Source organism: Coregonus lavaretus (assembly GCF_964263955.1).
Source record: "Coregonus lavaretus genome assembly, chromosome: 37".
NCBI lineage: Eukaryota > Metazoa > Chordata > Actinopteri > Salmoniformes > Salmonidae > Coregonus > Coregonus lavaretus.
Window position 1 is genome coordinate 7,385,916 of NC_140024.1, and position 25,367 is coordinate 7,411,282.

Consider the following 25,367-nt stretch of genomic DNA (forward strand, 5'->3'; position numbering starts at 1 on the left):
GAGTCTGTCCAGAAATGTGAGAATATGGGCTGTGTTTTATGGTCCAAGGTTGGCATGACGGTGGAGGACACCATGCGTATTGGAGATGGCAGCGCACATTGTGATGTTCCCACCACGTTGGCCAGGAACATCTATAATGGCTCTGTGGCCAATGACGTTTCTCCCCCTTCTTCTGGTCTTTGCTAGGTTGAACCCAGCCTCATCTATAAAGATGAACTCATGTGGGATTGCATGAGCATCCATTTCCAGTACTCCCTGAAAACAAAGAACAAAATTTCCCAGTGTACTGGATGACACCATATTGACTGCTTTTGTTCTTTGTTTTCAGGGAGTACTGGAAATGGAAGCTCATGCAATCCCACATGGGTCATCCAGTACACTGGGAAACAATGTTGCGTGTAGTGTACTGCAGTCAATATTGTACTTACATCCACATATGCTCGTCTGACCTCTTTGTTTCTTTGAGAGTTTCTCTCAAACGGCACCTTATAAAGTGGTTTCATTCTGATTTGGTTTCGCTTGAGAATGCGAGCCAATGTGGACAGACTGACTTGTTGAAGGTTGTTGAATATGGTGTTGTCTTGGATGATGTGGCTTTGAGTTTCTCGGAATCTGATTTCATTATTATTCATTACCCAGGTGAACATTTGAGCCCTTCCTCCACCATGGTTGCGTCTCTCAGTCCTTTAGAAAAACTAAAAAACTAAAATATAGGGCTTGGACAATGCAGCCTAAAGATATTTTCCCCACAGTAGAGTAAATTGTACAGGAAACCTGTGCAGTTAGTGTATGACATCAGCCATTCATGAAGTAAACAGGTGTCACCCAGCTGTACACTATGACATGGGGTGTACTACATAGTGTGAAATAAATGTTGGTTACATACCTGTACTCCAGTCTAAATGTCTGGATGACACAGGCGACAGTAAAACGTCTCAAGTTGGGCTGCACTCTCTGTACAGCCTCTCGCATTGTCAGCCCATGGTTGATGACATGATCAACTAAGGTTGCTCTGATTTCATTTGAAAGTTGTCTTCTTTGGCCATGAACTCCTCTACCAGCCCTACCCCTACCTCTCACTCTTCCTCCCCCTCTCATTCTCCTCTTCCTCTTCCTCTCTCTGCAACATCTTCCATTGTTGTTGAAAAACAAAAGGTGCTCACCTGTGGTCTTTTCATAGTGCTTACTTCCTGATTGAAGTGGTAACAATTAACCATTGAGGTGTTTGGCCAGGTGGCACATGTATTGGCCATATAGCTCATGTAGTGTCATTTTGAATGGCAGTGTTTTGAAATGGCAAAAATGTGACTTTATGTCAGATTGTTGTGTCTTATGCAGAGAACCGTGTGCAGTGCATTTAAAAAGTGCCATTTTGAATTGCAAAATGTGTGTAAAGCAGAAAATGTGTTTAGACTTTTGGAGACTTGAGAAGAGGTTTTGCTCTCTATGTGTCAGTTTAAATAATTGTGCTGTGCATGTCATTTTAGTGTGTTAGCAATTGGAAAAAACTGTAAGGGAAAACAAAATCCAAACCCACATGGCCCTGTGTGAAAAAGTGATTGCCCCCTACAACCTAATAACTGGTTGGGCCACCCTTAGCAGCAACAACTGCAATCAAGCGTTTGTGATAACTTGCAATGAGTCTTTTACAGCGCTGTGGAGGAATTTTTGCCCACTCATCTTTGCAGAATTGTTGTAATTCAGCCACATTGGAGGGTTTTCAAGCATGAACTGCCTTTTTAATGTCATGCCACAGCATCTCAATAGGATTCAGGTCAGGACGTTGACTAGGCCACTCCAAATTCTTCATTTTGTTTTTCTTCAGCCATTGAGAGATGGACTTGCTGGTGTGTTTTGGATCATTGTCCTGCTGCAGAACCCAAGTTCGCTTCAGCTTGAGGTCACGAACAGATGGCCGGACATTCTCCTTCAGGATTTTTTGGTAGACAGCAGAATTCATGGTTCCATTTATCACAGCAAGTCTTCCAGATCCTGATGCAGCAAAACAGGCCTAGACCATCACACTACCACCACCATATTTTACTGTTGGTATGATGTTCTTTTTCTGAAATGCAGTGTTACTTTTACGCAGATGTAATGGGACACACACCTTCCAAAAAGTTCAATTTTGTCTCGTCAGTCCACAGAGTATTTTCCCAAAGGTCTTGGGGATCATCAAGATGTTTTCTGGCAAAAATGAGACGAGCCTTAATGTTATTTTTGCTCAGCAGTGGTTTTTGTCTTGGAACTCTGCCATGCAGGCCATTTTTGCCCAGTCTCTTTCTTATGGTGGAGTCATGAACACTGACGTTAACTGAGGCAAGTGAGGCCTGCAGCTCTTTGGATGTTGTTGTGGGGTCTTTTGTGACCTCTTGGATGAGTCGTCGATGCGCTCTTGGGGTAATTTTGGTCGGCCGGCCACTCCTGGGAAGGTTCACCACTGTTCCATGTTTTCGCCATTTGTGGATAATGGCTCTCACTGTGGTTCGCTGGAGTCCCAAAGCTTTACAAATGGCTTTATAACCTTTTCCAGACTGATGGATCTCAATTACTTTCTTTCTCATTTGTTCCTTATTTTCTTTGAATCTCGGCATGATGGCTAGCTTTTGAGGATCTTTTGGTCTACTTCACTTTGTCAGGCAGGTCCTATTTAAGTGATTCCTTGATTGAGAACAGGTATGTGTGGCAGTAATCAGGCCTGGGGTGTGGCTAGAGGAATTGAACTCAGGTGTGATAAACCACAGTTGAGTTGTGTTATAACAGGGGGGGCAAACACTTTTTCACACAGGGCCATGTAGGTTTGGATTTTGTTTTCCCTTAATAATAACAACCTTCATTTCAAAACTGCATTTTGTGTTTACTTGTGTTATCGTTGACTAATATTTAAATTTGTTTGATGATCTCAAACATTTAAGTGTGACAAACATGCATACAAATAACAAATCAGGAAGGGGGCAAACACTTTTTCACACCACTGTATATAAACTCATGCGGGACTTCCTCCGCATTAATTTGCAAAACTCTGAAATACAGCAAAAGATCACATTGTGTAGATCAATTTACTGTAGGTCTGCTATACAGTAAAATTACATGTACAGTAAAAAGGTTATGTGTGCAGTACACAATACTACAGTCAGTGAACAAAACGTACCACCACATACAGTGGGGGAAAAAAGTATTTAGTCAGCCACCAATTATGCAAGTTCTCCCACTTAAAAAGATGAGAGAGGCCTGTAATTTTCATCATAGGTACACGTCAACTATGACAGACAAAATGAGGAAAACAAATCCAGAAAATCACATTGTAGGATTTTTTATGAATTTATTTGCAAATTATGGTGGAAAATAAGTATTTGGTCAATAACAAAAGTTTCTCAATACTTTGTTATATACCCTTTGTTGGCAATGACACAGGTCAAACGTTTTCTGTAAGTCTTCACAAGGTTTTCACACACTGTTGCTGGTATTCTGGCCCATTCCTCCATGTAGATCTCCTCTAGAGCAGTGATGTTTTGGGGCTGTCGCTGGGCAACACGGACTTTCAACTCCCTCCAAAGATTTTCTATGGGGTTGAGATCTGGAGACTGGCTAGGCCACTCCAGGACCTTGAAATACTTCTTACGAAGCCACTCCTTCATTGCCTGGGCGGTGTGTTTGGGATCATTGTCATGCTGAAAGACCCAGCCACGTTTCATCTTCAATGCCCTTGCTGATGGAAGGAGGTTTACACTCAAAATCTCACGATACATGGCCCCATTCATTCTTTCCTTTACATGGATCAGTCGTCCTGGTCCCTTTGCAGAAAAACAGCCCCAAAGCATGATGTTTCCACCCCCATGCTTCACAGTAGGTATGGTGTTCTTTGGATGCAACTCAGCATTCTTTGTCCTCCAAACACGACAAGTTGAGTTTTTACCAAAAAGTTATATTTTGGTTTCATCTGACCATATGACATTCTCCCAATCCTCTTCTGGATCATCCAAATGCACTCTAGCAAACTTCAGATGGGCCTGGACATGTACTGGCTTAAGCAGGGGGACACATCTGCACTGCAGGATTTGAGTCCCTGGCGGCGTAGTGTGTTACTGATGGTAGGCTTTGTTAATTTGGTCCCAGCTCTCTGCAGGTCATTCACTAAGTCCCCCCGTGTGGTTCTGGGATTTTTGCTCACCGTTCTTGTGATCATTTTGACCCCACGGGGTGAGATCTTGCGTGGAGCCCCAGATCGAGGGAGATTATCAGTGGTCTTGTATGTCTTCCATTTCCTAATAATTGCTCCCACAGTTGATTTCTTCAAACCAAGCTGCTTACCTATTGCAGATGCAGTCTTCCCAGCCTGGTGCAGGTCTACAATTTTGTTTCTGGTGTCCTTTGACAGCTCTTTGGTCTTGGCCATAGTGGAGTTTGGAGTGTGACTGTTTGAGGTTGTGGACAGGTGTCTTTTATACTGATAACAAGTTCAAACAGGTGCCATTAATACAGGTAACGAGTGGAGGACAGAGGAGCCTCTTAAAGAAGAAGTTACAGATCTGTGAGTGCCAGAAATCTTGCTTGTTTGTAGGTGACCAAATACTTATTTTCCACCATAATTTGCAAATAAATTCATAAAAAAATCCTACAATGTGGTTTTCTGGATTTTTCTTTTTAGATTTTTCTGTCATAGTTGACGTGTACCTATGATGAAAATTACAGGCCTCTCTCATCTTTTTAAGTGGGAGAACTTGCACAATTGGTGGCTGACTAAATACTTTTTTTCCCCACTGTATTCACGCCGCAGGCCTTTCACCCTGTCTGAATTTCTTTCAAATGGCACTTTATACAGTTGTTTCAAATGTTTTTTAAGGATATGGGCTATTGTTGACAGAGAGACCTGTTGGACATTATTGAAAAGTCAGTGATCATTGACAATATGGGCTTTAATTTCTCTAAGTATGATTGCATTATTGGCCAAAACGAGGTTTATGATCTCTCTTTCTTGCTCCTGTGTGAATATGGGGCCCCTCCCTCCTTAGTGTTCTCGACGTTCAATCCTATGTTGGCCAAACAAAATACATGTAGCTTACTGTAAAATGATACAGGAATAGATACCAAAACTGTTGATATAGTACAGTAAACTATGGATTTTCTGTTGACAGAAGATACGTTTCTCACCTGTGCTCTTGACGAAATATTCGAACTATTGATGCCACCGTGTACCTGCTTAGGTTAGGCTGTACTCTCAGTCCAGCCTCCCTCAGTGTTAGTCCGTGGTTTATTACATGGTCCACAATTGTAGCACGAATTTCGTTACACAGATTTGGTTGTCTTCTTCTTTGTGCATGTCCTACCCCTCCTCCAGGTCTTCCTCTCCCTCTCCCTCTTCCCCTTCCTCTGACACCGTCCATTTTTTTTAAAGACAGGTGAACTTACCTGTTGCCTTTTTATAGTGCTTAAACCTGATTGGTGTGTCTACAATTAAGCACCAGTGTGTGTGCACACCTGGTGGCTGTGTTTAACCAATTGGTTCATGGGTGTGTTCATTTGAAAGCCTTTGCTTTGAAATTGCAAGGAAATGACATCATGATACATTTCTGTGTCAAATGCATACAAGTGTGTTTAGTGTTTTGCAAATCACTGTGTTTAGTGTTTTGCAAATCACTGTGTGTAATGTTTTGCAAAAAGTGTGAAGCTGACAATGTGCTTACAGTTGTGCAAATCTAGGCCGGTGTTTTGCTCCTTGAGTGTAAGGTTTTGCTAATTGTGGGAAAGTTTTAATTCTAGTGTGTAAGCAATTGAAAAAAACTGTAGTTATGGTTAGATGTCGCAGAATACAGAGATATCTCCGTATTTAACCTCCTCTCTCCCCCCTCTCTCCCTCCGTCTAGTGTCTGCCAGTGACTGTGACTCGGACCTGAATGCTGAGTTGACCTACTACACTCTGAGCCCAGACTTCAGCATCTCTCCCCACGGCACCATTTTCCCTGCAGGGCAGCTGGACTATGAGAGGCCCAACCATCTGTATGAGTTTGTGGTGATGGCTGTGGACAAGGGAGATGTGGCCCGGACAGGTACAGCCACTGTACGCATCCGCATGGCCAACGTCAACGATGAGGTCCCCGAGTTTTCCCAGCATGTGTGAGTATAGTACTGCTTCTCCTCTTCATCACTATTACTGGAACATCATAAGGAAGAGTGGTTATCACAATCATCATCATGGCCATCATCATCATCGTCAACATCTAAGCAGAACACCTCATTCCTTATTCGTATTATTCATGTATCTCCCTTCTCTACTCATCATTTATCTTTAATCACCATTTTCCTTCCACCCTGCCTGCTCTTCTTGTTGTTAACCTTGTCAGTCTAGGTCATACCATTTCACTTTCCTCTGCTCTGCACAGCTGCCTCCTCCCACAATCCAGTGCAGCTGCAGTTTCCCAGAATTCCACATGGCTGCCAATTCCCAAAATCCAGTACAGCTGCTGCTGTTGGTCTACAACCCAAACCCCTTCAAAACAAAACACACATAAAAAAGAAACAGAAACTGGGATTTAAACATCTCTATCTGTCCTGTTCCTCTTGGGCATGTTTCCTGCCCTGTATTAGCTCATCCGCACATTCTTTTTTTTTTAAATGCTGCATTACCCTGCTGTTCCGGGCCGATCTGTTGTGATGCATTGAGCTGTTGTTTTTTCCCTCTGGCGTTGCTCCGGCCTGTGGCTCTTTTAATTGGACAATTTTCTGGCAGCTAGCTCTGCAAATTGGTGAGGCAGGTTCAATCAGCCATGCCTTTAGTTGTTGTGGAGAGAATCACGCCAGCACCAGGGCAGTGTGTGTGTGTGTGTCTGTGTGTCTGTGTGTGTGTGTGTGTGTGTGTGTGTGTATGTGTGTGTATGTGTGTGTGTGTGTTTGTGTGTACTGACATACATGTGTTTTTCAGAGAGAGATGGAGAGGTAGGGAAAGAGTTGAGAGAGAGAGAGAGAGATGGAGTGAGTGAGTCAGACAGAATGAGAGAAAGAGTGAGAGAGTAGGGGGGGGGGGGGTAGAGAGATGTAGAGGGAGATCCAACTGCCCACCAGGGATGTCTGTTTTAATCATTCAGATCAACAGTGGCAGGGACCCAGTGTGTGGGTGTGGCTGGATATGGATTGCTGAGATGGATGCACTATGTAGATGAGTTAGCTTTTAGTTGTTGGGATTAAGGTTGTGGTGTGGGTAGGTGAATGGGGTGATATGTGCTGTGATGGGAGGCTGTGTGTGGGTCTGTGTGCGGGGTTATGTGTGATGGGAGGCTGTGTGTGGGTCTGTGTGGTGTTGTGTGTGTTATGATGCTATTGCTGTGTGTATCTGTTGGGGGTTTTGTGGGAAGAATTGATTTCCTGTCAGTAGGAGCATCACCTGTTTCCCCTCATGCTCTGTCCATTCTACAGAGATCTACAGTGAATCGTCATTGTTACTCTACAATGCTGAAAACAAAACAGATATTCTCTAATGTATAACACAAGGAAACAGGGAGTCTGGTAGTAATTGACTAACTTTGTGATGGCCGTCAGACTGTTATTTCTATTGGGCTCAATTGGATCAGCCAGTTTCATTTGCCACTCGGTTCGCTCCCCTATGCTGTTCGTCACTATCGGATGAAAACCTCATCTCCAAAACAGAAACTTTTCAGGAAAAAAAAACAACAACTATATTTTCGAACATACATTGAAACTTCAGAAGATATTTTGAATACATTTTCATGGGCCTAGACTCATGAAATGTTCAGCGTATATTGAGGGGAGTTACTGCTTTCAATACATGTACCAAAGAATATTTTAAAAAGCCAAAAAAGGAGTTTCAAGGTTTTCATTCGACAGTGACATATTGCTGGTGAAATCGACAAAATTAGTCTTGTCACTCAGCCTGGTGTACACTAAGTAGATCATTACAGGGATTGTTTGCTGGCAGACAGTAACCTGAGTGATGAGTGAATTGGATAGGCAGAGAGATATTTATAAATGTATTCACAGATCCCTGACAATCTGTTGACATTACAGAAGATGGAGAAATGCTAATGAGCACTAACAACAAGCTAGTCTCAGTCTCGGTCTGGCGCTGTGTGTTTTGTCAGTTGTTAATATGTAATAGATGTGTTGGGTAAATTGGCTAATTATATTGTGGCTGATGTCAGTCATTGTGAAGGGAAATGGGGTTAAGGGTGACAGAGCGTCTGTGTGTCTGGTGTGGTATTGGCGGGTTGGCTGGTTGGCTGACGGGAGGGAGAATGTTGGCAGACTCTGATGGAGCAGTAGTTGGGCTTTGGGTTGAAATTAGATTGATGGGACAGATAATGAGAGGGAGAGTGGGCACTGTGAGGGGCATACACAACCACTGTCTGTCTTCCTGGGCAGGCGCCTGCCGCATTCACCATTCACTCACTCACTGCCTCTCCCACAAAATGGCCGCCCCGACTGGGAGTTGTCAGTCAGTCCTGTGTCAGAACCCCGTCACCTGGGCCAAACTCCATGGTAACAGGTGAGAGACGGAGAGCACCCTGAGTCGGTGACTGGCACCCTTTGAGCGGCGGAGGGAGGTGATGGAGAGGAGCTGTGGTGTGGTGGATCCTCTCTTTCTTCTTTAAAGAAAATGGAGCCTGTGAAAATAAGGCCTTTGAGAGATGTCGTGTGTGTGTGTGTACAAGGGTGTCATCTCATCATGGGAAACGAAGGCCCTTTGAGGCTGGTGACAGATTAAAGGTCGTTGTGCCGTGGCGGTGGGTGTTGGAGCAGGCGGGTTGCATGGGGAGGGTTGAGGGGGTTGAGGGGGGCGTCTCCAAGCGGGGACATAAATCACAGTCATGAAACGCCTGTCAGCATGCCTCTGTTACCCATCAATCAGTTGTGTGGGAAAGGACCTGATGACGAGTACAACCGCTACCCTCTCTCCACCTTTCCCTCGATCTCCACTGTCTATCTCTGTCACTCTCTGGACCTCCATCCATCTTACTCTCTGGACCTCCATCCATCTTACTCTCTGGACCTCCATCCATCTTACTCTCTGGACCTCCATCCATCTTACTCTCTGGACCTCCATCCATCTTACTCTCTGGACCTCCAGCACCATCATTCTGTCCCTTTTCTCCTCCCAAACCTCTCTCCATTCGTCAGGAAACTGATTTGACACGATCACTGATCAGTTGAATTCGTTTTTCATTTTGAATGTATCATTGTAGTTGATAATCCTTTTATAAGACTTTTCATCATCTTCATTTGTTCTGCATACGTTATCAAGATTGTTGCTCCATACAGTCTGCATGCCTATTGAAAGACAACTTGACAGGGCCCTAATCAAGTGAATGACAGGGCCCTAATCAAGTCAAATCAAATGAATGAAACTGGAACATTGGTTTCCATGGAAATATACAGTGCATAAGGCTCTTGCATAAACAATATACTGGGAATTCATAGCTCAATATAGACACATGAAAGGTTTGTTACTTTTCTGCCCTAAGAAATTATATTTGAATTGGACAATATACAGTAGACCTTCATTGTAGAGAAATTCTGCGCAGCTTCCATCCACCGGCACAGGCAGAATGGAACATAAAGGAAATGTTCTCAGAGACATGCTCATGCTGTGAATGCTTTATCCCTCTCCTCCCCACCCAGCAAAATTATTCCTATTCTACTGACTAAGGAGTGGAGGAGGGGGTAGCAGACAGACAGACAGACAAACAGACAGGCAGACAGACAGACAAGACCGACAGACAGACAAGACCGACAGACTACAGACAAACAGACAGACAGACATACAGACAGACAAGACAGACAGACAGACAGACAGACAGAGCACTCTAGCTCAGTAGAAGAGTCCGTCTCTGTCAGTCTGTCAGTGAGTCGCGCCTCTGTCTTGTTTTTGCATCCACTAGCTCTGAGCGGAGTGGAGCGTGGGTGGAATGATGAACGACAACATACTGTGCCCACATTGAGGCCCTGTTTGTCTTTCCGCTGTTAGACGCACTCACATCCACGGGAACATTTCAATTGAGATGAAGTGAGAGGGTGATGGTGAAAGAGACAGCTGGGAAGACCGTGGTGCTGATGTCTCTCTGTGTGTGTGTGAATGTGTTTGTTTTGCTTCACTGGGACTGTTTGCATTGAAATAAAATACTGTTCTTTATGTATGTACAGTCTGAAAGCAGCACCAAAGTGTTTCTGAGGATGAGGGATGAGTGGGATTCTGTGGGAATAGGACCATGACCGTCTGTGTACCTTTATGTGTGTTCCTGTGTAGAGGAGAGTAAATTGTTCTTTTCTCAGATCAGTGTATAGGTCTGGAAGTGTTCTTTACATTACAGGCCTGCTAGATTTGAAGGCCACAAACTGTACAGTATAGTCAATTTACTGTAGGTATAAATTGAATCCAGTAATGGACCATCTTCTGTTCTGTCACTACTATCAGGAGCTTCTATCACGTAGCCAGTCCTGGAGCCTGCTCTAGGGTTCCCAGTCTAGAGGTCCCGGGCCAAGGCTTGGCCTATGGAATAAACTGAGAACAGACATCATTGCCCTCCATCGTGCACAATCCCTATTTCCTATATGGCTTTGTGTCTTCATTGTCAATTTGTGGACAGTGATATACAGTATGTGAATAATTAGTGGCCTTGAGTGTCAGCCCTGCAACTACAAGGTTGGGGGTCATACCAAATACAAAGAAATATGGGACCTGATGCATTTCTGCTTGGCACTCAGCAATCAGGAGATGGATTGTGGGTAAGGCCTTACAACAGACTAGCGTCCTGTCCAGGGGGTGTACTTGTAGATCAAGCTGCCTCACGCTAGAAAAACATGCTGCTGCCCTTACGGGCTGTTCTGGCTCGGACAAGGCTTACTTACTTTTAACTTTTTTAATGTATGCATGACATGAGTCCTCTCACTTGGCACTGCACATGTCTGTATTAGGATACACATTGTTTGATCTTTATGATTTTGTTTAGGTGACATGTACTGTATGTACATTATGTGTAAAGTGCGTTAAGGCGCTTACAGATGGGCCGTGATGAACGGAAATTGAACTGCGAGAAAATTAGCCTACCAGTGGTCCCGGTTGTTGTCAGCTTGAGCATTATCATTAAAACATTGTTCGATTGGTTGACAAGATGAATGATGCTCATTGGCCAACCGTGCGCGGCGGCCGCTCAAGGCTTCAGCAAATTCATCTTTTGCCTCCTCGAGCGCCACTTACGGACCACCACGGCCACATGCAAAGCTGCTTGTGTTTGCCACCTGGTACCCTACTCCAATTGAAGTCTATGAGACCTTCGCCGCTTACCGCGGCACGTCGGTAAGCGCCTTTATGTGTGAATCTCCCATGGGGAATTAATATCACTGACAGTGTGAGATCAAGGTGTTAATGCATTGTTTGTGTATTCTATATTTGGCATATGTACTATATAATGTAGATATATCTATAGTATTTGTTTGTGTGTGTTTGTATGACATGCTGGGGTTGTTTGATTCTCTCCAGAGTTCCTCACAACTCTGTCATCCAAGTCACCCGTTCTTTCACACCCCAACCCAGCCACTTTGTGTTGTCTCCCCAGTGTGACAGGCTGCCAACAGCTGTTTACTGAGTGCTGTCTCCATAGAATTAGGAAATTAGAAATCAGGTTGTGGCTACCTAGGCTCACCATATCAGACACTCAACCAACTCTGTTTTTACCCTCGCAAAAACAGCTTCATAATGCATTCATAAATCTGTTTGAAATATTCAAGTGATTAAAATGTGACAAGTCTGCAGCCTGGTGTGTTATTCACTCATTTTCACTCTCACACTCTGCATTGTCGCTGGAGAGACGCGAGGAGAGGTGTTGATTTTGGGATGTCTCTCTCTCTCTCTGTTAACAGCTACCGGACCTTTGTCTCCGAGGACGCCGGGCCTAACACACTGGTTGCCACGGTGCTTGCCAAGGACCCAGACGGCGATGGAATCACCTACAAAATCACAACGGGCAACGCCGAGGGCAACTTTGTTATCGACAGCCAGAAAGGTGAGACATATTTTTTACACCCCTCCTTTCCTCTTCCTCAGTGAGTCCTGCTGCTCTCCCTCCTCCCCATCCCTTCTTGCAGATATTACACTAGATTGGGTGAAAGGAATTGTCATGAGATACGCTTTAGCTGTCGTTTATTTTTAGTGTGGCTGATTTTGTCATTACAAATGTCATCAAAGGTTTACTCCAATGTCTCAAGTTGGAGTCCCTCCTAGCCTTTAGCCCACCAAGGAAGCAATTTGAAATCGAAAATGTGTTAAAGGCCTAAACTAATTTCATAGCCCTCCCACCCTTGGTAAATTGCACCATTGAATCTGCATATCACATTAAAGGGTAATAAGATTACTTTAGCAAATTCAATTACTCTGGAACTTCAAGGTGCAATTTCCTTTGTTCATTTCTACTGATAGTAACTGTCAGCAGATAGGGGAGATTTCTCAACCATATAAAAAAATAAAAGCCACATAACCCTGATTGGTACACAAAACAAATAACCTGCTATTCATCCATGTCACTTCAATTGTTTTAAATGGCTGTAGAACTGCTCTTCTAAAATTACTGTTCTCACACATTTGGGTGGCATTTTGTTCTGCATTTTGTTTCGCCTCTAGCATGCATTCGGAAAGTATTCAGACCCCTTGACATTTTGTTACGTTACAGCCTTATTCTAAAATGGATTAAATTAAAACATTTCCTCATCAATCTACACACAACAATTCATAAATACAAAGCGAAAACAGGTTTTTAGAAAATTTTGCAAATGTATTAAAATCAAAAAAACTGAAATACGTTATTCAGACCCTTTGCTATGAGACTCAAAATTGAGCTCAGGTGCATCCTGCTTCCATTGATCATCCTTGAGATATTTCTACAAGTTGATTGGAATCCACCTGTGGTAAATTAAATTGATTGGACATGATTTGGACACTAACACACCTGTCTAAATAAGGTCCAACAGTCGAAGGACTTGTCCGTAGAGCTCCGTAACAGGATTGTGTCGAGGCACAGATCTGGGGAAGGGTACTCACAAATGTCTGCAGCATTGAAGGCCCCCAAGAACACAGTGGCCTCCATCATTCTTAAATGGAAGACGTTTGGAACCACCAAGACTCTTCCTAGAGCTGGTCGCCCGGCCAAACTGAGCAATCGGGGGAGAAGGACCTTGGTCAGGAAGGTGACCAAGAACCCGATGGTCACTCTGACAGAGCTCCAGAGTTCGTCTGTGGAGATGGGAGAACATTCCAGAAGGACAACCATCTCTGCAGCACTCCACCAATCAGTCCTTTATGGTAGAGTGGCCAGACGGAAGCCACTCCTCAGTAAAAGGCACATGACAGCCCGCTTGGAGTTTGCCAAAAGGCCCCTAAAGGACTCTCAGACCATGAGAAATAAGATTCTCTGGTCTGATGAAACCAAGATTGAACTCTTTGGCCTGAATGCCAAGCGTCACGTCTGGAGGAAGCATGGCACCATCTCTACGGTGAAGCATGGTGGTGGCAGCATCATGCTGCGGGGATGTTTTTCAGCGGCAGGGACTGGGAGACTAGTCAGGATCGAGGGAAAGATGAACGGAGCAAAGTATAGAGAGATCCTTGATGAAAACCTGCTCCAGAGCGCTCAGGACCTCAGACTGGGGCGAAGGTTCACCTTCCAACAGGACAATGACACTAAGCACACAGCCAAGACAACGCAGGAGTGGCTTCGGGTCAAGTCTCTGAATGTCCTTGAGTGGCCCAGCCAGAGCCCGGACTTGAACCCAATGGAACGTTTCTGGAGAGACCTGAAAATAGCTGTGCAGCGACGCTCCCCATCCAATCTGACAGAGCTTTAGAGTATCTGCAGAGAGGAATGGGTAAACAGGTGTGCCAAATACATGTGTGCCAAGTTTGTAGCATCATACCCAAAAATACTTGAGGCCGTTATCGCTGCCAAAGGTGCTTCAATAAAGTACTGAGTAAAGGGTCTGAATACTTATGTAAATGTCATATTTCAGTGTTGTTGTGTTTTTTTATTTTTTTACAAAACACTGTACAAACCTGTTTTTGCTTTGTCATTATGTGGTATTGTGTGTAGATTGATGAGAAAAAAGAATGTAATCCATTTTAGAATAAGGCTGTAACGCAACAAAATGTGGAAAAAGTCAAGGGGTCTGAATACTTTCCTAATGCACTGTATAAATATTATAGGTTTCATGTTATCATCCATGATAGGCTTCAAGGTCCTCACTGTTCACATTCATGTAACTGTCAGACTGGTCAGACTTAGCATCAGCGCATACATCCTGCTGCTACTGTATGACAAGTTTACACACTATTATTGGACCCTATCTCTTTCACTCACCTGTGGAGCTGTCTGGGCTCACTAGATGGGTTTAACCCTTGTATTACTCACATCATTAAACTGAAGATTTTCTCAATAGCCCTTATTTCAAACTATTCCATATAGCTTCTTATTCGGTTAAAATCCTTCATGGTTCATACCCATATAGCACTCATTAGTTTGGGGGCGAAGGACATATTCTACACGCACGCTCGTGCACACACACACACAAGCCCCATCCCCATCTCATCACTCTCGCTCTCTTTTAGAGATCAAAGTATTGTATTACTTCTTCTCCATGGATCGTCAAATCTCCTCTACTTTCCTGAAATTTCCTCAATCATTCATGGGATTTTTTCTCGGGGACAGATGGGCTGTGTTAATTTGACTGTAACTCAGCGTAGAATTTGTTTCATGAGATTGAATACCGTTTTAAGAATTCAAACAGCAAAGTCAATAAGATGATCACCCTCTTTGTATTAAAGACATAAATACAAAGCCTCTGTTCTCAGCATGAGGGAACTATTTACCGAGACGACAGGCAAAATGTTTACTCCAATAAACAGGTAGATCATGTCTACGGCTAATGTGAACGACCCTTCTCTTTTTTCCCTTTTTATTGCATTTTTTTTGTTGTTTGTCTGTGAAGAGCCCATATTGAAGAAGTGTTCTAATTCATCTGCAGGCTGTTAAAGAAATCCCATAGGTGTAGGAGTAGTATTGGTTCATCATGCTGTCCTCCCTCAGTGCCACTAGTTTAGTGGGAGTATTGTCGTGCGTGTGATGTGAGGTTTATATAACGTCCCCCATTGCCTCGCCCCGTACTGCACCCCTTTCTCCCTAGGGGGCGAATGCAGTCGTTCCTCCCTCAGTCTCTCTGCCTTTCATGGCTCCATCCCGCTGTTTTGGGGCCAGACGATGATTAGAGGTGGCGTTGAGAGAGGGGCATCGTCTCCCCATCCCTCCCCCCTGCCAACCCCCTCCCCTCTATCATACGAAGCGACGTGTGCTCAGTGACCCCTGGAGAAACATCTTCTCAATCTTTGATGTGCGATGATATGTGCTGGCCGAGTCTCACCGACCATGTTTAGCAGGGTGAGCAAGGGCTGTGACGCACACTGCTGCATGCCTCGGCCTGCCTCACCCAGCACTGTCACACACTCACACACACAAACGCGCACACACTCACACACACACACATGCTTGGACACACGCACGCACACACACATACACATTCTTTGAAACACATGCATGCTCACAAACATCAATTCCATCACCCACATACTGCGGGACCACATATCTTATCGAACGGAAGGGACACAGACTATATGCTTTGCTCTTGCAATGTCTTAAAATCTCTCAACTCTGGCTCAACCTTTTTCTGAGCAGTCTTTGAAGTCATGGCGAGATGTTTATGTCATCCTAAGACATCCTCCTCCAGATAGATACTGATGTACGGTAGGCCATGCAGGCAGCTTTTTGTTCAATTTGTCACATTCTACCACAATGTATTGGTTTGATGTTCCTGAGTGTACACCCAGGTGTGTGCATTCACTGTGTGTGTTCATGCGCGACTATGTGTGAATACTACCCCATGTGGCATGCATTTGCAACATAATTCTGTGTGTGTGCAGAGTCATTCTCTCCCTGGGTTACTGGGAGTATGTGACATGTCCTCCTGAAGATACACCTTCTCCTTCAACAGGCTCGCTCTTATAGGACCATCTCCCTGGCCTGTGGTGCAGCTAGTCAGTCTGTTATAGGACCAGCTCCCTAGCCTGTGGTGCAGCTAGTCAGTCTCTTATAGGACCATCTCCCTGGCCTGTGGTGCAGCTAGTCAGTCTCTTATAGGACCAGCTCCCTGGCCTGTGGTGCAGCTAGTCAATCTCTTATAGGACCAGCTCCCTAGCCTATGGTGCAGCTAGTCAGTCTCTTATAGGACCATCTCCCTGGCCTATGGTGCAGCTAGTCAGTCTCTTATAGGACCATCTCCCTGGCCTGTGGTGCAGCTAGTCAGTCTCTTATAGGACCATCTCCCTGGCCTATGGTGCAGCTAGTCAGTCTCTTATAGGACCATCTCCCTGGCCTGTGGTGCAGCTAGTCAGTCTCTTATAGGACCATCTCCCTGGCCTATGGTGCAGCTAGTCAGTCTCTTATAGGACCATCTCCCTGGCCTGTGGTGCAGCTAGTCAGTCTCTTATAGGACCATCTCCATGGCCTATGGTGCAGCTAGTCAGTCTCTTATAGGACCATCTCCCTGGCCTGTGGTGCAGCTAGTCAGTCTCTTATAGGACCATCTCCCTGGCCTGTGGTGCAGCTAGTCAGTCTCTTATAGGACCAGCTCCCTAGCCTATGGTGCAGCTAGTCAGTCTCTTATAGGACCATCTCCCTGGCCTATGGTGCAGCTAGTCAGTCTCTTATAGGACCATCTCCCTGGCCTGTGGTGCAGCTAGTCAGTCTCTTATAGGACCAGCTCCCTAGCCTATGGTGCAGCTAGTCAGTCTCTTATAGGACCATCTCCCTGGCCTATGGTGCAGCTAGTCAGTCTCTTATAGGACCATCTCACTGGCCTGTGGTGCAGCTAGTCAGTCTCTTATAGGACCATCTCCCTGGCCTATGGTGCAGCTAGTCAGTCTCTTATAGGACCAGCTCCCTGGCCTGTGGTGCAGCTAGTCTTTCTCTCAAACTCTTGAGTGGCGCAGTGGTCTAAGGCACTGCATCGCAGTGCTAACTGTGCCACTAGATCCTGGTTCAAATCCAGGCTCTGTCGCAGCCGGCCGCGACCGGGAGACTCATGGGCGGCGCACAATTGGCCCAGCGTCGTCCAGGGTAGGGGAGGGAATGGCCGGCAGGGATGTAGCTCAGTTGATAGAGCATGGCGTTTGCAACGCCAGGGTTGTGGGTTCGATTCCCACGGGGGGCCAGTATAAAAAAAATAAAAAATATGTATTTACTAACTGTAAGTCGCTCTGGATAACAGCGTCTGCTAAATGACTAAAATGTAAATGTCTTATAGGACCATCTCCCTGGCCTGTGGTGCAGCTAGTCAGTCTCTTATAGGACTAGCTCCCTAGCCTATGGTGCAGCTAGTCAGTCTCTTATAGGACCATCTCCCTAGCCTGTGGTTCTTCTAGTCCAGGCCGTCCACCCCGGTGAAACCAGTCATTCTGACAAGCTCTCCCAGGCAGCCTCCTCCATGGCAGCTAGTGCCCCATCCCCACCACACGCCCTGCCCCTGTCCCTGTCCCTGCCCCCACACTGTCACACTCCCGGAGCGAAGCTCACATCACATTAGAATTGATCAAATGTTCCTCTTGGCCCGGCCGTGCTACTGTAGCGCTCGTACCATGCCTCATTTCAGAGACAGGATGTCTCCTGATTCCCTATGGCTGGTTGTTGAATGGCCCTCAGTATCTCACCCCTCCTCTCCCACTACTCTCCCCCTCCTTTCACCCTCCTCCCCCTCCTCTCCTCCTCATCTCATCCCCTCCCCTCCCCCTCCTCTCACCCTCCTCTCTCCCTCATCTCCTCACCCCTTCTCTCCCCCTCCTCTTCTCCTCATCTCATCTCACCCCTACCCCACCCCACCCCCTCCTCTCTCCCTCCTCTCCCCCTCCTCTCTCCCTCCTCTCCTCCTCATCTCACCCCTCCTCTCCCCCTCCTCTCCCCCTCCTCTCTCCCTCCTCTCACCCCTCATTTCTCCCTCCTCTCCCCTGACACTCAGTGTCTTTCATGTCACCCTGTTAGGCAGAGATAGACGGACTGCGCTGGTCTCTAAAGAGCAACAACATCCAACGCAGACCCTCTGAAAGCCATGGAAATGTATACAGCACCCAGTGCATCTCCAATGGTTGCATCTGTGCCTGTTAGAGTCTTAGAAGATAAGACAGAATGTATTAAGTGTGTCCGCAGCCCACATACGCGCTTAGCAAACACCAAAGGCCAGATGAATGCAACATTAAGAAAAAAATAAAACACTCTGAAGAGAGAGGGGGAGAGAGAGGGATGGAAATCTGCCGCCCACACTAAGGTGACGGCCAATAGGAAGCGGAGAAAAAGTCACCAAGGCACCGAGGGGAGGGGACGGTCACCGCGGAGGTGAGAGGAACCTCAGTCACACAGACAACAGACATACACCATCCTTTGTTGTTTTATGCACCACCGAAGGTGGGACTGACAACCGCCTTTGTTGGATGCAGTCACGCGCTGGCCAAGTGTCAAAGACACTGGGAGAGATGTTGAGGAAGAGAGCGACATGGCTGTTCTACACACCAGATGTGTCAGTCACGAACAAAGGAGCACAAGCAGACCCTCCAGGGTTGGATTCAGTTCATGCAGTTTTATATACAGTATAAGGGAAAACCAAGGGCACAAAGTGTCCAAAGCTGATAAAACAGCATGTTCTCGCTTTTGCTGCCCTATATAAGTCAGTCAGGAGACCTTGCGAACACAGAGGTTCACTCATTCATAGTGAGGTCATAACTTGTCTCTGATTGGTTGTTGCAGGTCTGATCCGGCTGCGCTCCAGCCCACCTCCCAGACTCCAGGGGATAGAGTACATCCTGAACGTCACAGCGACCGATGACAACGCCTCTGGCGGCCCCCAGGCCCTCTCGTCCACCGCCCAGGTCATCGTCGGCGTGGACGACGTCAACAACAACAAACCTGTCTTTGAGAGGGTAAGCTTCGTTCTCACTGCTCTATGTCATGGTTTTGATATCTGTTTGGCTCTGAACATACATCTCATTACAGCTCATTGTGTTTCCCAGCCTCTGTCTCTCAGCCTTAACTATGGGGACATACTGTTAGAATTAAATAAAGGCGTTAGCAGAGTTCTGAGATGAGCATCAGTACTCTCCTGTTGACTTCCAGACCTTAGTCTTTCTCTCTCCTTCCAAATCGCTCTGGTTTCTCGGTTTCTCTTATCTGTTTATTGCAGCTCCCTTTCTCTCTCTCTTTATCGCATCTGTTTATTACCTCTCCATCTCCGTCCTCCAGAGTTGTGATTAGCCGGCCGACCCACTCTATTTCTAGATCATCTAAGGGTTTTTAATGAAGTGTTTGAAAGATATGCCGAATCATCACAGCCCTACCTGTTTTCTGCCGATGTCTCAATTTTAAATTAGATGAAGTTAGCCTTTGAGATATTTGGAGCTAATTGTGCCTCGCAAAGTAAAGCTACTTATCTCCCCGGAGTCCTGGGAGCATTTTGTACATATGCGTGTTTCACATGTTAGTCTGAAAGATGAGATTAAACTTTTTCATGTACTCTCACACGGCTCCCTCAGGACTCCCTCATGCTTTGTTCTCTGAATTGTTTTATTTTATATTTATCTATGCTAGCATGCTCAAACTATAGTTGAATTGAGGTGCGGACAAGACTTTCCTACAAAAGGGAGAAAAAAGTCCAAAGAGAATAAGTCCAAAGAGAAAGTCTTTCAAAAATAAAACACAGCTGGATCACTTTGCCTGTGTGCTCAGTTTTCTCCTCCTCTGTGCAGGCAGCAAACAGCAGGCAGAGAGAAGAGAGAAAGCTGCTTTTATGTTGTTTCGTGCCCTTGGCCCTCCTGATCCTGTTTGTTTGGCTGAGGTTCAGGCAGTTCCTGTGGATTTGTGAGCATCAGTGACTCAGGGACTCCTAAGAGAAGGGCCCCTCCTGGGCCCATGGGTTGTCTGTGAGAGTGCCAGGTCCTGAAGCTTCATAAGAGGGGGGTAAATGCGGCTGGAGAGGGAGAGGGGGAAGAGGGGGCACCGTTTGAGTTTGAGATCCACCACAGCCCCTCTCATCCCTGACTGGGACTCCCTTAGGGACACCTGACCTCTGAAAACACATTGAATTTGGGCCTAGAAAGACTGTGACTAATGGTTAGAGGAGGGAGTGGCGGTGGAGAGGGAGGAGAGGGAGAGGAGGGTGGAAAATGCCCCCTTGTCATTAATTAGATGTCAGAAGTAAGCATCAAAGACGAGCTGCTGAATTGATCTGGGATCTTTTTTTATTTGAAATGCCGTCTCTGTCTGAGGCGCGCCAAAATGAGCCGTCTGATGATGGCAAAGAGATGGGATTTGGAAGATTTGACTGTTTTCTCTTTACACACACCGAGCAAGCGCTCAGATGATGATGAGGAAGGAAGGAAGGTGTGTGGGCGTCGGAGCACATCCAAATTATCCAGGCTTACGCCGTATCTCGGTGGATCTGCTTCGATGGAATTGATTCAAGGCCGCTTTAATTATAAAACACAGATGCATCTCTACAGAGCAAAACATAGAGGGATTAATAAGAGACACTTCCTCCTCAAACCCCTTTCTCCACTTCTCTCCCCCTCTCTCGCTCAAACCCCTTTCTCCACTTCTCTCCCCCTCTCTCGCTCTCTCTCGCTCTACTTCTTCACTTCTAATTCTATTCCCTTTCTCCTCCTTTTCTGTAACTCCTTTCAATGATTCACTTCTATCTCTCCACCCTCATTCCACCGTCCTTCTCCCCTTTTCCCTTCTCTTTGACTATTTCATAACTGTCTCCCATCCCTCTCTCTTCCATTCCCTCCACACATGTCCTGAATATACTGAATGACCTTTTTCTTTCATTTCATCCCCTTCTATGCATCCTATTTTCTCTCCCTCTGTCATTTGGTAACTGGCATTCCTCCATTACCCATCCTCTCTCTCTCTCTCTCTCTCTCTCTCTCTCTCTCTCTCTCTCTCTCTCTCTCTCTCTCTCTCTCTCTCTCTCTCTCTCTCTCTCTCTCTCTCTCTCTCTCTCTCTCTCTCTCTCTCTCTCTCTCTCTCTCTCTCCCACTATCCCTGTCCCTCTCCCCCTTTCCCCCTCAGTGCCAGCAGTACCGGGAGCGGACCACGGTGCTGGAGAACCAGCCTGCAGGAACATTTGTCCTCCAGGTCCACGCCGTAGATGCAGACGAGGGCTCTAATGGGAGAGTCACCTATGGATTCATGCACAAAGACAGCACTGTGCCTGCCTTCAGTATCCACCCAGACACAGGTACAGTACAGTCCAACTTTACTGTTTGGTTGTGGACCCTAGCAGCATCCCCATAGTGTTTAGGCTTTATGTCATCTGGTACTGAAAAGGTTACAAGTCTCTGCAGCTCTCGCTAATGTTTCTCAGTCTCCCTCTCTTTCGATGGTCTCGTTCTCTCTCTATCTCTTTCTCTCTCCTCCTCCTCTCTGGATCACTTTGGAACTGCCTTGAAGTATTTTATGAATTCCAAAGTTCAATCTAATTCACTTTAATGACACCCTTTCAAAATGTGCCAGCACTCAAAATGAGAAGAAAAGACAGCGTTTAAAAAATGTCCACAAGCCCTCTTTTAGAAATGAATTGCTTTATGAAATGTAACTGTTCAGTGGACATCAATCATTAACCTTTATAGAGGAGAGAAAGGAGTGAAAGGAGAGGGATTGGCTTTGCATGAACTGTGAGGAATCCTCAGAATGACTTTGATTTAATTCAAGTGCAATTTCCAAAACCCCAAACATTTCATCATAAACTTTAATAGCACATCAATTACAGTGTACGCACGTACTTCATTAGTATATTGAGATCTGTAATTACATAGCGTTACGTTCGCTAACATAACACATCAGATTCAGTATTTCATCATAAACTTAGCCTAGAGTAATAGAATTTGAGAGAAAATGTTGTGTCCGGTCTGCCTTTGTCCGTTTGCCATGCCAACCACTGTATAACACTGTTCCCTCAGGTGTGATAGTGACGTCCAGGAAGTTTGACCGTGAGCGTCAGCGGGAGTACGCGGTGACGGTGACCGCTACGGACCAGGCAGCAGACCCCCTCATAGGGATCTGTCAACTCAACATCCTCATTCTCGACGAGAACGACAACAGCCCCAAGTTTGAGAACCAACGCTACGAGTGTGAGTGCTGGGGATCACACACACACACACACACACACACACACACACACACACACACACACACACACACACACACACACACACACATACACATGCAAAAGCACAGATGTACCTATGCGCACATGGGAATGCACTCACACGCACTCACACACATATGCACATAATCTAGTCTAGTCTTATTATCGATCCAGTAGTATTTGCTGATCATGTCTACCTTGTTAATGTTTTATTGACAACATCCCATCTTTGTTAATCTTTCCAAGACATAGTTCAATCAGCAGAGCTAATTTTCAGAATTTCTTTGGCCAATTGAATATGATGTGTTGTCTTCCCCACAGACTTCCTTCGGGAGGACACAATGATTGGTACCAGTTTTCTGCGTGTGGCCGCCCACGACGATGACTACAGCACCAATGCTGCCGTCACCTACTCCATGTCTAAAGAACAGCCAGAGTACATGAGGGTCAACCCCCTAACAGGCTGGGTCTACGTCAACCAGCCCATCTCACAGGTCAGGAACACAACCTTAACCCATAACACTAAACCTAACACAACCATAACCCATCTCAGCTGTACGTCAAGTCCACCTGCCCCAGGTTTCATTGGTTGAGATGAGACTCATTACAGATAATATTTCCAACTTCATTGAGAGTATAGAGGAAGTCTAATATGTATTTTTAAAAGTCTTTATAAGCTAGCACAAATCTAACAAGCTAATGTTAGAGAGCTTTTTTGCCGTTTTCTTCTCTCTTCTTCGCTGGCTAGTCTGTAAATGTCCCTCCTCAGGGGAGAATGTTTTATCACATAGCAGAAAATGGGAAGCCTGGTGTAGTGAGGAGGTGTTAGCATGCATTTTTTTTTTGTTATGAGTGCTCCTAGGAAAGCTGTTGCTATGACTACAGAGTTCCTCTATCAGCAGAACACTGTTGGTAGCATTCTATCAGTCACCCGTGATGAGACAGTGTCATTTACATTTACCCAGTACTACCAATGTTCTACCAATATCCAGTAGCATGAGTCAAATACAGCCAGCGTGTGTCCCTGTCCCTGTGACACTCCCTGACACTGTCATCCTGCATGACATGCATCTCACTGTAATCTAATCTACACAATCACTGGGAGGGTTTATGTTTCCTTGCTTCTCTAACTGTCCTTCACCCCTGTCTAAACTGCTATTATTTCAGTCAGCGTGTGTCATGTGACAGCTTTGTTGTTGCTATGACTACAGAGAACCTACATCACCCGGGAGATAGTTGCTACGGACGGGGGGAACCGGAGCAGTTCGGTGGAGCTATCCGTCACCATCACCAACGTGAAGAACCAGCCTCCGCAGTGGGACAGGGACAGCTATGACGTGGTCATCCCAGAGAATACCGTCAGGGACACACCCATAGTGGTAAAATGGGACCAGGACAAACATGCTACGTCCCAAATGGTATCCTATTCCCTATGTAGTGCACAACAGGGCTCTGGTCAAAAGTAATGCACTAAAAAGGGAATAGGGTGCCATTTGGGATGCAGAGATACTGTATGGGTGGAATGTGGGGAGAAATAGATCAAGTCATCATGTTTCAACATACACATGGGGAAGTTCCAAGATGGCGTAGCAGTGCGGTCGTGTTCTCTTGTGTGTCCATGTAAATAGCCTGTTTTTTTTAAATTATTTTTTTATTTTACGTATATATGTCCCTATCACACTTTTCATCCTTCTACTAAATATACTTTCCTGCAACCCGCTTCACTCAATGTGGAACAGATTATATTATTTACTCACCTTTATCTAGAATCTCCAGTTGAAACTAGCCAGCCAGCTAACTAGCTAACTAGCTACTTGCTATTAGCCACCATTAGCGGTTTTCACCCAGAACATCTGATTTTCTGCCGTAATAACTGAATCACTGGACCTTAACACCGGATCGCAACTAGCTAGCCGCAACTGAATGGATGTCGAATGGATGTTGCCGTAGGCTAATCACCACTGCCCCCGAAGCAAGCACCAGTTAGCCGTGAGTCCTCTGTAGCTCAGCTGGTAGAGCACGGCGCTTGTAACGCCAAGGTAGTGGGTTCGATCCCCGGGACCACCCATACACAAAAATGTATGCACGCACGACTGTAAGTCGCTTTGGATAAAAGCGTCTGCTAAATGGCATATTATATTATATTTATTATAGCTAGCCTCGAGCAGGCCCATATCCCGGCTATCTACCTCGCTGTCTACCGGACGGGAGTAGCCAGCTAACCAGCTAACTAGCTACTTGCTATTAGCCACCGGTAGCGTTTTTTCACCATTGTCCGTGGCCTGCACTACCTACCAGCCAGCTCTAGCCTGGACTATTATCAACCAGTCTGCACTGTCTGCACAGCGCGTTATCAACCCAGAACCTATCGGATTTTCTGCCGGAATCACTGAATCACTGGACATTTAACACTGGATAATCGCAACTAGCTAGCTGCAACCAAATGAACGTTGTTGTTGGCTAATCAGCCTTGAGCTAGCCTTGAGTCAGGCACATCTCCCGGCTATCTACCTCTCTGTCAACCGGACAGGATCTCCTAGAGTCGACACAGAGCCCCGCCGATCCATCACGACTGGTCTGCGTAATCGTCTGTGGTTTCAACAGGCTTCCCGTTGCGACGTCCACGAAGATCCATCTGCTAGCCCCGGCCCGCTAGCACACGCAAACAACAACCGTGCTTCCTGCTCGCTGTGCTGTAGCACCAATTCGAACTGCTCTCGGACTCACATATTGCTGTTCACTGGACCTTATGATGACTCAGCTGCACAGCTGATGCCTGCTGGACTGTTCCTTTACACGGTACCCTGTCCTGTTTATCTGTTTAGCCTCAGCCCAAACTTTATCGCTTAACACCCCGGCCATCCTACAATCCAAACTAGATGCCCTCAATCTCACACAAATTATCAACGAACCTACCAGGTACAACCCTAAATTCGTAAACATGGGCACCCTCATAGATATCATCCTGACTAACTTACCCTCTAAATACACCTCTGCTGTCTTCAACCAGGATCTCAGCGATCACTGCCTTATTGCCTGCGTCCGTAACGGGTCCACGGTCAAACGACCACCCCTCATCACTGTCAAACGCTCCCTAAAACACTTTAGCGAGCAGGCCTTCCTAAAAAAAA

The 25,367-nt window shown here is 45.8% G+C and overlaps 1 protein-coding gene across 1 annotated transcript in view; it reads left to right on the forward strand.

Annotated features, from left to right (window-relative positions):
- Window positions 1–25,367, forward strand: part of LOC311111753 (neural-cadherin-like) — a gene marked incomplete at both ends in the record, with an annotated part of 182,747 nt that overhangs the window by 80,742 nt on the left and 76,638 nt on the right. Inside the window, 7 exon segments of the mRNA XM_084154568.1 lie at window positions 5,865–6,114; window positions 11,869–12,011; window positions 18,840–19,012; window positions 21,159–21,327; window positions 22,049–22,219; window positions 22,558–22,730; window positions 23,448–23,615. Of these exon segments, the coding sequence (XP_084010694.1) occupies window positions 5,865–6,114; window positions 11,869–12,011; window positions 18,840–19,012; window positions 21,159–21,327; window positions 22,049–22,219; window positions 22,558–22,730; window positions 23,448–23,615 (1,247 nt within the window).